Genomic DNA, 13,573 nt, shown 5'->3' on the forward strand with positions numbered 1-13,573 from the left:
AGCTCGACTTTAAGCAGAATATGAACGATGCCGCGAAGGCTATTTGCCTGTTCGGCGCTATCAAAACTGTTCTTTCGTTTTGCGCGCATGCGAAATTGTGTAAGAGTCCGTTAAGCATTTTGCAGCGAGGTTTTGCGCATGACCTCACAAGCCCACGCCCTGAAAAAGCAGCCACATTAAGCACTTTAAGCGAGCGGCATTCACATTCAGGTTTATTTCAGAAAATTGCATTCGCTTTGCTTATCACGAGATGGCACGTATATACGAGATGTTAATATCGCGCAGCGACCATCATTGCAGCGCTCATTTCGCTAAGTGGTTTACAGCACGGGAGAAATTCGCTCGCCCAGTCTGGCTTCGTTGTCGTCAAGCGTGCCTTCGATCTTAAAAAAAGAAAGATAAAATCGTGTACGGCGCACCCGCACTCACAGGTAGTCCGCACCTCGCGCAATTTGAACTGTTAAACTTGCATAGTTAGGGCGATATGGTATCCAAATAACGCAGGGGCCTATAATCAATCGCAGTGCAAAAGTGGGGCTATTTACGGATATCCAAACGGTAGCAGTAAACGCGTGAAAGCAATGATTTCGGCAAACAGACTATATATGACGCTTTAAGTGTGGCATTACGCCTGCCACAATTCAACCTTTCGTTTTTAAAATTTCTTTTTATGTTTACATTTTAAAGTAATTTTCATCACTCACATGGCGCCTTATATATATAGCCCACAGACTTGAAAAGAAGTAGCAAGCACTTCGTTCCACCCTCTCCACGCGGTATCCTATAATCTGCTGTAAGTTGGGAGGGCAATCAGATTACGGTATATGCAGGAATATAACTCGTCTTTCTTTTCGATTTCTCTCTCTCTCTCTAAGTTTGTGGCCTCAATAAGTGCATCGCGTCACATTCGGGTTCGTGCCACAAATACAGCGTGATTTCTGATACTTTTTTTATATGATTTAATTTTACTTTATTTTCTCTTGCCCGCCGCGCTCTCCGTGTCTACTGCCACCTCACATCGCCAAAGAGCGAGGACCTCGTGTAGTTACCATGCGCTCGGCATTTTTGCGCCGTTTTTCTCCTCGCGATTTAGAGCGCTGTTAGTGCCGCGTCAATGCGGTTACGGTGCATGTATCGCAACCTCGAGCGAAGCGATCGGCGCTGTTGTGCATGCCGGCGCGTTCGTGCGAGTTGTCTTCGAAGTCGCGCGGTTCATCATGGTATATATACGCAATCCGCGAAAGGCTTTGCCACGTTCGACTGTATCGCGGGCATTTCTGTATTAGCACTGTTTGTTCAATAACATCGATGGGTGTCACGGGGCACGACGACGTTCTCGCCGACAGTGATGTGAGAGCTTGTCCTTTCACTTTATTTTGTGATGGCAGTAACGATTTCGCAGTAACGACGAACGATGCACCGCGTCATTTTTACGCGTCATTCATTTCATTTTTTTTTCTCTTTTTTTTTGCGGTGCGTGACTTCGCGTTGTAATGGCAATTACATGTTTCTTTTTAATTTTTGGAGAAGCGACACGTCCCCCTTCGCTTTATATTTGTGGTCGCGTCGTGTACTTACAAATATGGTGAAAAAGGAAAAAAAAAATGCTTTGAAAAGCAATGCACGGGGCTGCGTTTTATAGCGATTTATGTCTAAACCCAGTCACTTCCTCTTTCGTCATTGTTTTGGATACCGCCTCTATCGCAAGGACTGGCCACTAGACGCGACGGTGGATCAGAATTAAACGATCTAAGAATGGAAAATAAAATTTTATCGTTACGATGCACGTGGTCTCAGTGTTTTCCTATATTGAGTAAAGTAAGCAGTATATACAGACCGTCGACGAAAAGGGAACATCAATTAAATTCACTTACACTAGATGCTGTACAATGGAATGCTGTCATTCGGAACCTCAAAAAAGAGAGAAAGAAGAAATTGTACATTTCGTTTAATTGCTTTTGAAAAACCGTTCAGCTGTCGCATGCCTCTAGTATCGCCCTGGGTCTATTTCTGAACAACGCCATGCACTCGCGTATACGTCTGGATGGGGTGGATAGACCCGAGCCATGTAAACACCGCAATAAGGTCACCGCTGAGCATGACTGTCGAAAGGTCACAACGAGCAGGATGTCTGACCCCTGTATGTTCTGTGGCACTCCATATACGCGTTCGACGTGCATATCGCGAGCTGAGTAATTAAAGGCGACGATGACAGTGCGAGACCTCGGATGTCGCCAAATAAAGAACGCTCTCCACATGTGATCCATTCGGCGGCTGAACAGTAGCACCTCGTGCGCACTTGAAGACACCAAGTACCATGCATTTTCAGGGAATACACACTCGAAGAGCCATCGGCGGTGCTTTTCAGTTAGCACCGCGTCCTACAGTCCTACAAGCGGTAACGACAGATACGACCGAACCTTGGTATCACGCTATCTCAAATATCATACATACGCAACGGCCATCGCTCCGGTCTTGTGCAACGGTCACTGAATGCGTTTGTACCCGCTCCCGGACCTGCCGTATGCGATGCACTGCACTGAGTACCAGCCTATGCGGCGCCTTCGTCTGCAACGTACTTACCAGGTGCGCGTGGGATCGTACGTCTGGCCGCACAATCGAAGCAGACGGCATGCCCGGCCTCGTAAGAAGCGGCAACGAGTGCGGCCACTTCGGCGTCTCTTATCTTTCGCCTTTATCGACTGGTCGGAGGTGCGCACTCGAAGCTGATCGGTTTCGAAGTGAGGCCCGTCGCGAAAGTCGCTGACGCGTCCACTGTGATTCCTGCTGCCTTGTGCTGGGAGTGAATACGCGGGTGAACTTGCTATAGTGCGAGAAAAAAAGGCAAGGAAAAAACACAAGAAGATGTCGACCCGAGGAATTGCAGCCTGGTAAGTCGGTTGTTCAATCCATGCACAGCGAGAGGTCGCTCCTCTCGTGTTTTGCGTAAGGAGGATACGTTCCACGACATCGTCGGCGGTATTCAACAGAACGGCAGCACGCGAAATAGTGGAGTCCTATAGCGCACGTCTATGCAATTTAACTTTAGAATGCGTGTGTGCGTGATGGTTCACTAATGCTGAAGGCTCGGGCTGACTGAATTGAGAACTTGTGAGCTGACAAAACTGTCTGCTAGAGTATAACTGTTTTTATGCTGAGACCGACGCGAATAATTCCATCGCACGACGTAGCTTATATTGTATAAAATGTGATATTAACAGGTCGCGTTGCATTGCGATGTTGTCATCGTAGCAATACGATGCCATTTCTCCAATAACATTGGAGAAGTCGTGTCTCCTGCATATTCACTGCCATTTACTATCATGCTGTTACGCTGCTCACTGCATGGTTATAAGGAGTATTCAAGCTGCTTTATTGAGGGGTGTTAGCAGTGAGGATCAATGGGGGAGCATCTCAGCAACTTGCGGTTTGCAGATGACATTGTCCTGTTCCGCAGATGAATTGCAACAAATGATTCAGAATGTTAGCCGACAAGGTGTAAAAGTGGGGTTGGAGATTAATTTGCAGAAGGCTAATGTAATGTTCGATGTCCCGGTCATAGAATGAGAATTCGTGATAGGAAGTCAGCAGTTAGAATCGGTAAAAGATTATGTCTATCTATCACAGGTGGCCCTGATCATGAGCAGGAAATTTGCAGAATAATGATGGTTCGTACCTCATGCGACAGACGTTGCAAGGTCATGACAGGCAGCGTACCGTTAACATTTAAAAGAAGTCTGTAGAATCACTGCACTGTTCTGGTGCTTACATATGGCGCAGAAACTTCTAGGTTAACAAAGAAGCTGCGAGAACCAGATAGTCATAACCAGAACGATATCATCATCACCATGACGGGAAAGCGAGCAGTACATGAAAAGAAAATTGACACCATACAAAGCAGTACACTCAATAGCACTAAAACTAGAAATGAGAACCAAACATTTTAAAAAAATAATAAAGAAAGGAAGAAAGAAAGGGAGAGAGAAAAAAAAGAAATACAGAAAAAAAGAGAGGATTAGCGTTAGCACAGTGGTTATAGCACACCCGGATCCTAAGTGTACATTGCTCCAGTGACGTGGGCTCGAATCCTAGTGGTGGCGGTTGTGGAGAGAGTTTAATTTTTCTTCGTCCTATGGCGACAGTGACGCTGGGGATGATGACAAGGTAGCCAGACAACGACGATAAACTAATATCCATGCCGACAGTGGGCGTGTCCGCGAGCACCTGACCGCTGCCGCACGTAAAAAAAAAGAAGCAAGAGAAATACTTAACATCGCGTTATTGAATAAGTCGAAGGGCACAACATGAATTGAATAACAGTAAAACTTCATTTGGGCTTAGGTGTTTGCGCTGTAAGCTTAAGAATGAATTGAATAGAACCCGGCCGCCAAAACAATAAGATAGTCAGCTACATAAGCAGTGCAAGCACTTGTATGTATAAAAGCACTTGATGTATAAAAAAGAAGTACAAAAAATAGCACAGCTGCCACGAAATCGCTGTTATAGGAAACGAACTAGACTTGAGTCACATGAGTCGGTCGATGTGCCCCTCGGGCGTGACACACCGGAGACACAACAACGCTAGCACGCGCTACACCGTCGTTGTTTGTTGCCATCCAACCCTCGTACATCTCGACGTACTACGATAAGCTACAATTCTCACGAGTGTTGCGCCGCGTATGGAAACGGGGGCTCGTTTTACGCGCGCGTTTTCAATGTTGTCCTTTTTTCTGAAGAAGGGAAAGTATGCGGCCCTGTTCCCCGCGACGTCCGTCGGACCGTGTTTTAACCGTCTAGATCGCAGTGCACCTCTCCGAGACACGGATCGCTGTAACGCGGCACCGTGCATGCCTCGCAGCCTTACGAATCGACGCGGGCGTCATTGCTGCAGTTTCTGCAATCGACTGGCCTCGGTGGCCGATTGTGTGTAGCCGTGATGGACGACCGCACGTTGTCTACGCATTGATACAGTGCGTCTTCCTTCCTCGCCCTCCTTTCTTTGTTGAAATCCGACAACCTCCATCCTGCGCAGGGTAGCCAACGGGACGCGCCTGTGGTTGGCCTCCCGGCATTTCCTTTCTATCCTCGTCACCCTTCTAAAAAAACAATGCAAGCATTATTGTTGTTGTTAAATGGGGTTTAATGGTGCTTTAAAATCCAGTTTATGAAGGAAAAGGCTTTGTTAATAATCTATATTTTATGTAAAAAGTCAGTGTCATCTAGAAATTTACGGACGTCACATAATGATATAGCGGATCATCACCTAAAACTAGAGCAGGGTGTAAAGGTATGTGTAGTCGATATAACTTGTGCAAAAGTGCTCGTCTGTGTGTTTCAATATGCGTACATGTCAGTAATATGTGCATAACTGTTAGTGGCTCTTGACATTTCTCGCATGTTGGTGTGTCTTCTTTTGTAAGTAAATAATTGTGCGTGAGGTGGGTGTGCCCAATGCGTAGTCGGCATAAAACTACTTCGACGAACCGCTCCTGATGATAACATGATTTCCACTCGCCAACTATGGGTTTAGTGAGATGTAGTTTGTTGTCGGCACAACGGTCCCATTCGCAAGCATTATTGTCGAGTGAAAGTTATATATATATAAAAAAATGTGCTCTCACGAGTGTTCAACGCAAATAGTGCTCACGCGACGTCATTGCACGATGAGCATCCACGTGGGTAGACAGTGTGATCGTCTCCTCAAGTTTGGTGAGCTAAAACACGCTTACTCTAACACACATGAGCGGAGGCGTAAGAACATGTGGCAATTTCTTTTTTACGTGCACTCTGCACCCTTTAAAATGTCATTAAGAATATCACATTTTTATATCATATTAGTTAGTGTTAGTGGCTCTTGACATTTCTCGCATGTTGGTGTGTCTTCTTTTGTAAGTAAATAATTGTGCGTGAGGTGGGTGTGCCCAATGCGTAGTCGGCATAAAACTACTTCGACGAACCGCTCCTGATGATAACATGATTTCCACTCGCCAACTATGGGTTTAGTGAGATGTAGTTTGTTGTCGGCACAACGGTCCCATTCGCAAGCATTATTGTCGAGTGAAAGTTATATATATATAAAAAAATGTGCTCTCACGAGTGTTCAACGCAAATAGTGCTCACGCGACGTCATTGCACGATGAGCATCCACGTGGGTAGACAGTGTGATCGTCTCCTCAAGTTTGGTGAGCTAAAACACGCTTACTCTAACACACATGAGCGGAGGCGTAAGAACATGTGGCAATTTCTTTTTTACGTGCACTCTGCACCCTTTAAAATGTCATTAAGAATATCACATTTCGAAGTAAAAGGAGTTAATAAAATGCGGTCTCCAGTTCAAATTGCCCCAAAATTCAGTAACAAAGGAAAAGAGAGGAACGGAAAAAAGAAATAAGCCATTAAATTATCGACCGTCCAAACTTGTGTGTAACGAATTACGTGTAATTATTTACTTCTAAAGAATTACGACCATTGGTAATGTTGTAATTCAACTATTACTTTGCTTACTCAGTAACGCTCACTGTAAATAAATTACTTTCTTCAGTAACCAATTATATGTAACCAGTTAGATTTTTTGACCAAACAAGTTCTGACAGGCGACGCTGTTTTGAGCAGTTACGTTTGGCGGCTACTATATAAACAGTACAGAGGGGTGAAAACAAGTACATGGGTTACCTCCTACTATGGCGTTGTAGAACGCTTTAGAGCACTATACTTCTATTCATAATCAGCGTCCTGCAGGTATACACCTCAAACGCCGTAAAATGACTGCAGGCCTGCGTGCTTGCACACTTCTCTCGCAATTCCGACCGTTGAGCATTCTATCCTATAATAACTTTCTATCATTCTTTAAATTTCTAATAAACTTCTACTTCTACCACTCTACCACTCGCTTATAGGCGGCCTTCATATGGGCTGGTAAGAGCTGTTGCTATATTCTTCATCGCTTCATGCAGTCATGACTCTCATGCACTTAGAGAAGCTTGTGGCCGTTAGACGCGTATATTTCTCTCTGTCTGATATTGCATATCTCGTGTGCACATAGTTTTGTGATTGTAATACACGAGCAATATTTTTAGAGCTGGATAACATGCAGCTTTATAAATACATACATACATACATACATACATACATACATACATACATACATACATACATACATACATACATACATACATACATACATACATACATACATACATACATACATACATACATACATACATACATACAACACACACACACACACACACACACACACACACACACACACACATATATATATATATTGCAGCGGTGGCGTAGAGGTAGGCATCCGCGTCGCATGTAAGAGGACCGCGGTTTGAACCCGGTGCCACACAATTTTCCACCGGATAAAAAAAAATCCTCGTGTTAAAAATATCGCATAAACAGGCCTGGGGTGCTGCCTGATCCCGGTGGCCAGAACCGGTAATGCACTCCCTCATCAGAGCAGGATTGGCCACCCTGGTGCAGTACTTAGCCACAACCCCCTATATGAATACAACAATATATACAGGGTGTCCCAGCTAACTTGGGCCAACATTGTTAAAATACCCAAGAGCTCTTGACAAATCGTACCGACTGCATAGTAGTCGTATGTACTTACGGCCAGTATGTTTTTCATCAGGAAGTATTACTTAAATACTTTTAATTAGTGAACTTTTTGATTATTGTTTGAATCGCAAACATATCAATTACAAAGTTGTAGGGCACCTTAAATAACCTCCGAATGAAGCATTCATTTTGTGCTGAAGTGGTCCTGTTTTTTTTTCAAGAAAGAACAAAAGCTTGCAAAATACGCGAAATACGAAATATATGCGCACTCCCACGCCGCTAGTCAAGCCCCTACAAGCAACCATTGAAAAATATACGGCTGCATTCTCTTATCGCCGCATCGTACAAGGCTCCGCTACGCTTATCAATGCGTCAGCGGCGTGTTCTCTTGACGCCGTGACCATCCCATAGCGTGAAGCCCTGTATCGAGCAGCCGCCGCTAGTAAAGACGTGTGTCCGTAGCTATTCGCTTGGGAGCTCTTGAGTAGCGGCGCGCGAGCGCGTATCTATTTCGTATTTTGGATGTTTCGCGCGCTTTTGTTTTTTTTCTCGGAAAAACCAACGAGACAAAGGTGAGCACTAAACAAATGCTTGATTCGGAGGTTATTTGAGGTGCCCTACAACTTTGTAATTGTCATGTTTGCGATTAAAGCAATAATTAAAAAGCTCAGTAATCAAATGTAAGTAATTACCTATTACTTCGTGATTTAAAAAAATACTATACGACTACGGCTACTATGCAGTCGGTACGATTTCTCTAGAGCTCTTGGCTATATTTAAAATCTTGGTGCAAGTTAGCTGGGACACCATATATATAAATATATATATATATATATATATATATATATATATATATATATATATATATATATATATATATATATATATATATATATATATATATATATATATATATATATATATATATACACACACACAGACATTACGGGTTTGGCCGCCTTTTCAATGAACGTGAGCCTTTGCTGGCGTCCGTTACAGTTACAATGCAAAGGGCTAAGGCGTGCAGACATGGACCAGAGCTTTGAGTGTCAAACCGACGATCTGATTATGACACTCTCCGCATATAGTGGGAGACTCCGGATTGATTTTGACACCTTGCGTTTCTTTAACGTGCACCCAATTAATTCGCGCACGGTACACTACCGTTTTCGCAGGATGCCGGTTTCGCAGGATACGGTTGCCGCCTCGGACCGGTATCTAAACCGCCATTCTCTGAATTTCATTAAACAGCTTTCTTTCTCTCTGCTCTGCAGTTATGTTTGGTCCTGCTTTAATATAAAATAAATCGATTGCACGATAAATGAGCATAAATATTTCGTCGTATTATCACAATATTTTGTTTATATTCTGTGGTGTCATTTTTTTTTTTTACGTTAAGGGAATTTTTAGATATCGCCCCCCAGTGGCATACAGCACAAATGCACTCATTGAGCTAGATTACTTAAAGAGCCCAACATTATACTCGTACAAAAATGCTGAATGCATATTTGAGTAACAAACAAAATTTCACTAATTAACTGTTTAACTTGTTACTCGATCGCGCATATCTGGTGCCAACCTCAGAATACGTTCCAAGTGAACATGACGTAGTTGCAAGCTTACCGACTACAATTCGTAAACTGAAATATATGACGCAAGGTAATTATCTTGAAAGTTAATTCAGACAGGTTAGTCATTAGTCGACGATTAATTCGCCTCTTAGAGTACTCCAGCTCAAGAAGTAGAATTCTGTTGTACGCCACAGGCGACCTTGAAATTTTATGTTGTTAAAAAAAAAGAGATGGGGGCAAGAAAAAAAAACAGAGAGAGAGAGACAGAGAGAGAGAGAGAGAGAGAGGGAGAGAGAGAGACTTCCTATCTTAGGTTGTTTAACTGTCCACCATGGCGGAGAGGGGTGTCAGCATAATACCGCTACGTCATATATGCACGCAGAATAAGCTGGAGGCCGGTGCCCGACTCGACAGGAGCGAGGCTTTCATTGATCTCGTAGTTCTCTGCCGCCCCGCGCGTGACGACAATCGCAAGACCTGCTTTCGACATACAAGCGGCGACGCCACTCACGTGAGCACTCGGTCCGGCACCCTGGCGCAGTTCCAGCGCTGCGCATCTCTTTGTATACAACAGGCGCCCGTTTCCTTCCCGCTGGCACAGTTATGCTGATGTTTTTGTTTACGCGCTCTTCGGGAAATGCCTGTCGCATTATTTTTAACCTTTTAGTCACCCGAGTTCTGAACCACGGCACTATCGTCTGTTGTGCTCTTAATATGTATGTGATGATGATGATGAACCTCTGTCATGGCTCGCACCCACTAAGGGGCACAGGCCAGGAATCGGGCGGCAGGAGATAGATAAAGGAAATTCTTGTTTGAAAACGATAAACGCGAAAGTAAAAGAAATACAAGAAAGGAGATGATTCAATAACTAGACTAGTATATGCGAGCGAGCAATCAGACTAACTGAAAGGTGAATGTTTGAAGAGGCTACAATCAAGGAGAAATTATATGTTAATAAATAATTTATAGAAACCAATTTAGGTTAAATGAATGTACATTTCATATCTAGAATAAATATACATTAATTAGCAATGCAATCGTTTTGTTTCAGTTAAATAATCAAACACTGCGGAACAAACGTCTCTGTGCCCATAGCCAAGTGTCGAGGCCCCAAATGATAATGATACTGGTCTACTTAAACCCTAATCCAATTTTGGAGAGTGAAGCTTCGAGTAATATATATTTCTCTGGTGTGAATATTGTGTACATGATAAAAAGTAGTGAAATGTTGTGCCTTTCTCTTCCTTTCTTTTTCTTTATCGCCTCCTTCTCTCTCCCCTTCAAGCGGTTGAGCATGGCGTCCCTTTCAGGAGACAACTGCTGCCCGCCTTTATTTATCTTTGTGTGGCATTTATCAATCAATCAATCAATCAATCAATCAATCAATCAATCAATCAAGCAACCCTAAGGTGTGAGTAATAATAATAATAGCAACCACCAAAGTTCTTTATAATGAAATGCTCAATATATATATATATATATATATATATATATATATATATACACACACACACTAACAATTAAGGGAACACTGACATGCATTTTTGAAGTTGTAGACACTTCTTCCACCCACACGCTTCTCACACGTAACATGGTTGGGAAGGTCGGGAAGTTGTTGAAACTGAAGTTACGCTAGAAAATGCCGGGCCTGGCGTCATCGACGTTATTGTGTCGTCTTCAGGTTAAGTCAGAATTTCCTGACGCCGTGTAGCAGGAAGGCTAGGTGTGATTACTCATGTTCATAGGAAGAAGAGGAGTAAACTTTATTTGTAAAAATGAGTTGACGGTTGAGTCATCCCTAGTCCAGGATGCCATGGGCGTGAGCCGATAGATTGGCCCTGCTCACCAGATAACGTTGGTCTTCAAAGCTCGGGCTTGTCATCTGGGCTTCCCACTGTTCGACGCTTTGTCCGGTTACGTGTGGTGTCGATGGGTTATTCCCAAGCTCCCATGTCATGCGGTAGAGGGTAATGGGCGCGTCATCTTCAGGTTGCGTTCGAATGTGGCAGCCGCGGCGATCGCAGGAACAGAGCAAGCGAATGACTGGCCTCCGAGATCTCGGAGGTCGTGGCCAACGTATAATGACATCATCACACATCCACTTCCTGGTTGCAGACATGCAGCCACGGTAATTGCAAGGAAGCCTGAACAGGCCGAACAGGTTGCGATCGCTGTTGCGCTCGCCGACGACAATCTTTCCCATATCTACACCGCCTCCATAGCCGCTATCAGAGCTTTCCAAAAGGGCACGGCCTGCGCACAGGCTCTCAGGATTGTTTCAAAGAAAGAGATTAAGAACCACTTCATATACTGGTTCCCGGCACACTTCCGGACCAAAGATCGGCGACGTCCCCAACCTTAATGAGGCGGCACACGAGGCTGCGCGCGCGCTTACAGACCGCGCGGCTTCACCCGACCACTCGGAGAACAAGTACGCTCCCACTACATACAATGAAATCACTAAACACTACTGCCTACAACGTAGAGAGTATAGCACACCACACTGCACGCTCACTCGAGCTCAAGCGGTTACACTCAGAATGCTACAAACACACACATATCCCACGCAAAACAGACTACACCATTACATGCCTAAGCTCTACGACAAGTCTTATTGCACAAGTTGCAATACATCCCTTAACGTCTATCATTTACTCTGGCCGTGCTCGCAAGCTGACATAAACTGCGAACAGGACAGGCGCAAATTTGAAGAAGCAATCCGGAGCGAAGAACTCGCTCCCCAACTCAGGGCCGTCCAGCAGGTCCACGACGCCGCCAGGAAACTCAACGTCCCGGTTCCGTCGTGGGAGACGCCCACTACATGAGAGCCCAAAGCTCTCGTGGCCTGCAGGACCTCGTATAAAGTTGATTTCCTTCCTTCCTTCCTGGGTACCAAAACAGGAAATCATATTGACCGCAAAAAGACGGGGACATAGGAAGAAAACACGTAAACAGCACAGGCGGCCTACGTACCGCCTGTGCTGCTTACGTGTTTTCTTCCTATGTCCCCGTCTTTTTGCGGTCAATATGATTTGCAGTAAATACCAACTAGGCCAAACTGAAGTTCTTCTGAACCAAAACAGGAACCGCGCGTTCACTCACACGCACACACAAAAATAGCTCCCTTCTGGAAGAGGAAAACCTTGTGACACGGCTTCGATTCCTCTCAGCATCGGAAAAATTTGAGGGATCTTTTTCGTCATTGTAAGCTAGCACATACCCATGGCACATACCGAGCTGCCCAAATTGGCGCCAAAGACGTTCATTAAAGATCGGCACACACCTACCGGCACACTCCTAGTTACCCAAGCTGGCATCAAATAGGTCCATTGGCGACAGGCGCAGACTGAGTGCCACATACCCAGTGCTCCAAGTCGGCGTCAAGGAGTGTCTGCAATGACACAAGTCGGCGTGTAAGAGCAGCACGTATGTACACAATGCCACGTACCCAGTGATCAGTCGGAAAAACGGTTAGATACAAACATAGAAAGATAGATAGATAGATAGATAGATAGATAGATAGATAGATAGATAGATAGATAGATAGATAGATAGATAGATAGATAGATAGATAGATAGATAGATAGATAGATAGATAGATAGATAGATAGATAGATAGATAGATAGATAGATAGATAGATAGATAGATAGATAGATAGATAGACACTGAAAAGTGCGTGAAGTACCCATAGGTAACGCATTAAAATACAAGTCAAAGAAGTTATGTCAGCTCTTCAAGAAAACTCGTCCCGTTCCGTTCCATTATCTCTCGTCGTGCACCGAGCAGGACGCACAGAAATCCAAGTAAATGATGTGGTTTTGATTAAGTTTCCATGCTCATGAGCGGCAAATGTGATAGTGGACTATCACAGCACTATCTAATCTTAAGGAGATCACTTAAGTGCTATCAGTTCGCACTCGACGGAACTCGTAAGTTGTTGCACTTTTAATTTGTCTCTCTTCTTTTGCATAATGTGTTTTGCTAATCTAGATAAGATGTCAGCCCTGTTGAGTTCCTGCTCGGCTGACAACGTTCAGGCAAAAGCTCAGAGCACTCAGTTATATTTCGGGCAGCAGGTGAACACTAAATCACGTGGACTCCGGGGCAAAGCCCTCATTTTTCAAACCTTGCTACCGATTTGTATTGCTAGTGCGGTCAAGCTTACGCAAGGGCCACGTTCACGCGTTATTTGCCCTGCCGCGAACTTATCGTGTATGATAGAGCGAGTCGAATGTGTGGGCGCGCGGGCCTCATCTAAAACATGCGATAAGATTACAGTTATACAATGTGCACAAAAGCTTTCACGTGCTAGATTGAAAGGCAATTACGGCCTTTCGTCTCTACAAAGGATCTGAATGCAGAGTACTTTCAAGTACATGCCGAGTAATATTTGTGATCCTGTATTGCCAAGCCACGTAACACCTAT

The 13,573-nt window shown here is 44.3% G+C and overlaps 1 protein-coding gene across 1 annotated transcript in view; it reads left to right on the forward strand.

The window, feature by feature from the left end:
- Nucleotides 1-2,850: 2,850 nt before the first annotated feature.
- Nucleotides 2,851-13,573, forward strand: part of LOC135900611 (choline/ethanolamine kinase) — a 130,815-nt gene continuing 120,092 nt past the window's right edge. The window contains exon 1 of the mRNA XM_065430056.2: nucleotides 2,851-2,891. Coding sequence (XP_065286128.2) covers nucleotides 2,866-2,891 — 26 coding nt within the window. The 5' untranslated portion in view covers nucleotides 2,851-2,865. The remainder of the gene's footprint in view (nucleotides 2,892-13,573) is intronic.

This window comes from Dermacentor albipictus, chromosome 3 (genome assembly GCF_038994185.2).
Source record: "Dermacentor albipictus isolate Rhodes 1998 colony chromosome 3, USDA_Dalb.pri_finalv2, whole genome shotgun sequence".
NCBI lineage: Eukaryota > Metazoa > Arthropoda > Arachnida > Ixodida > Ixodidae > Dermacentor > Dermacentor albipictus.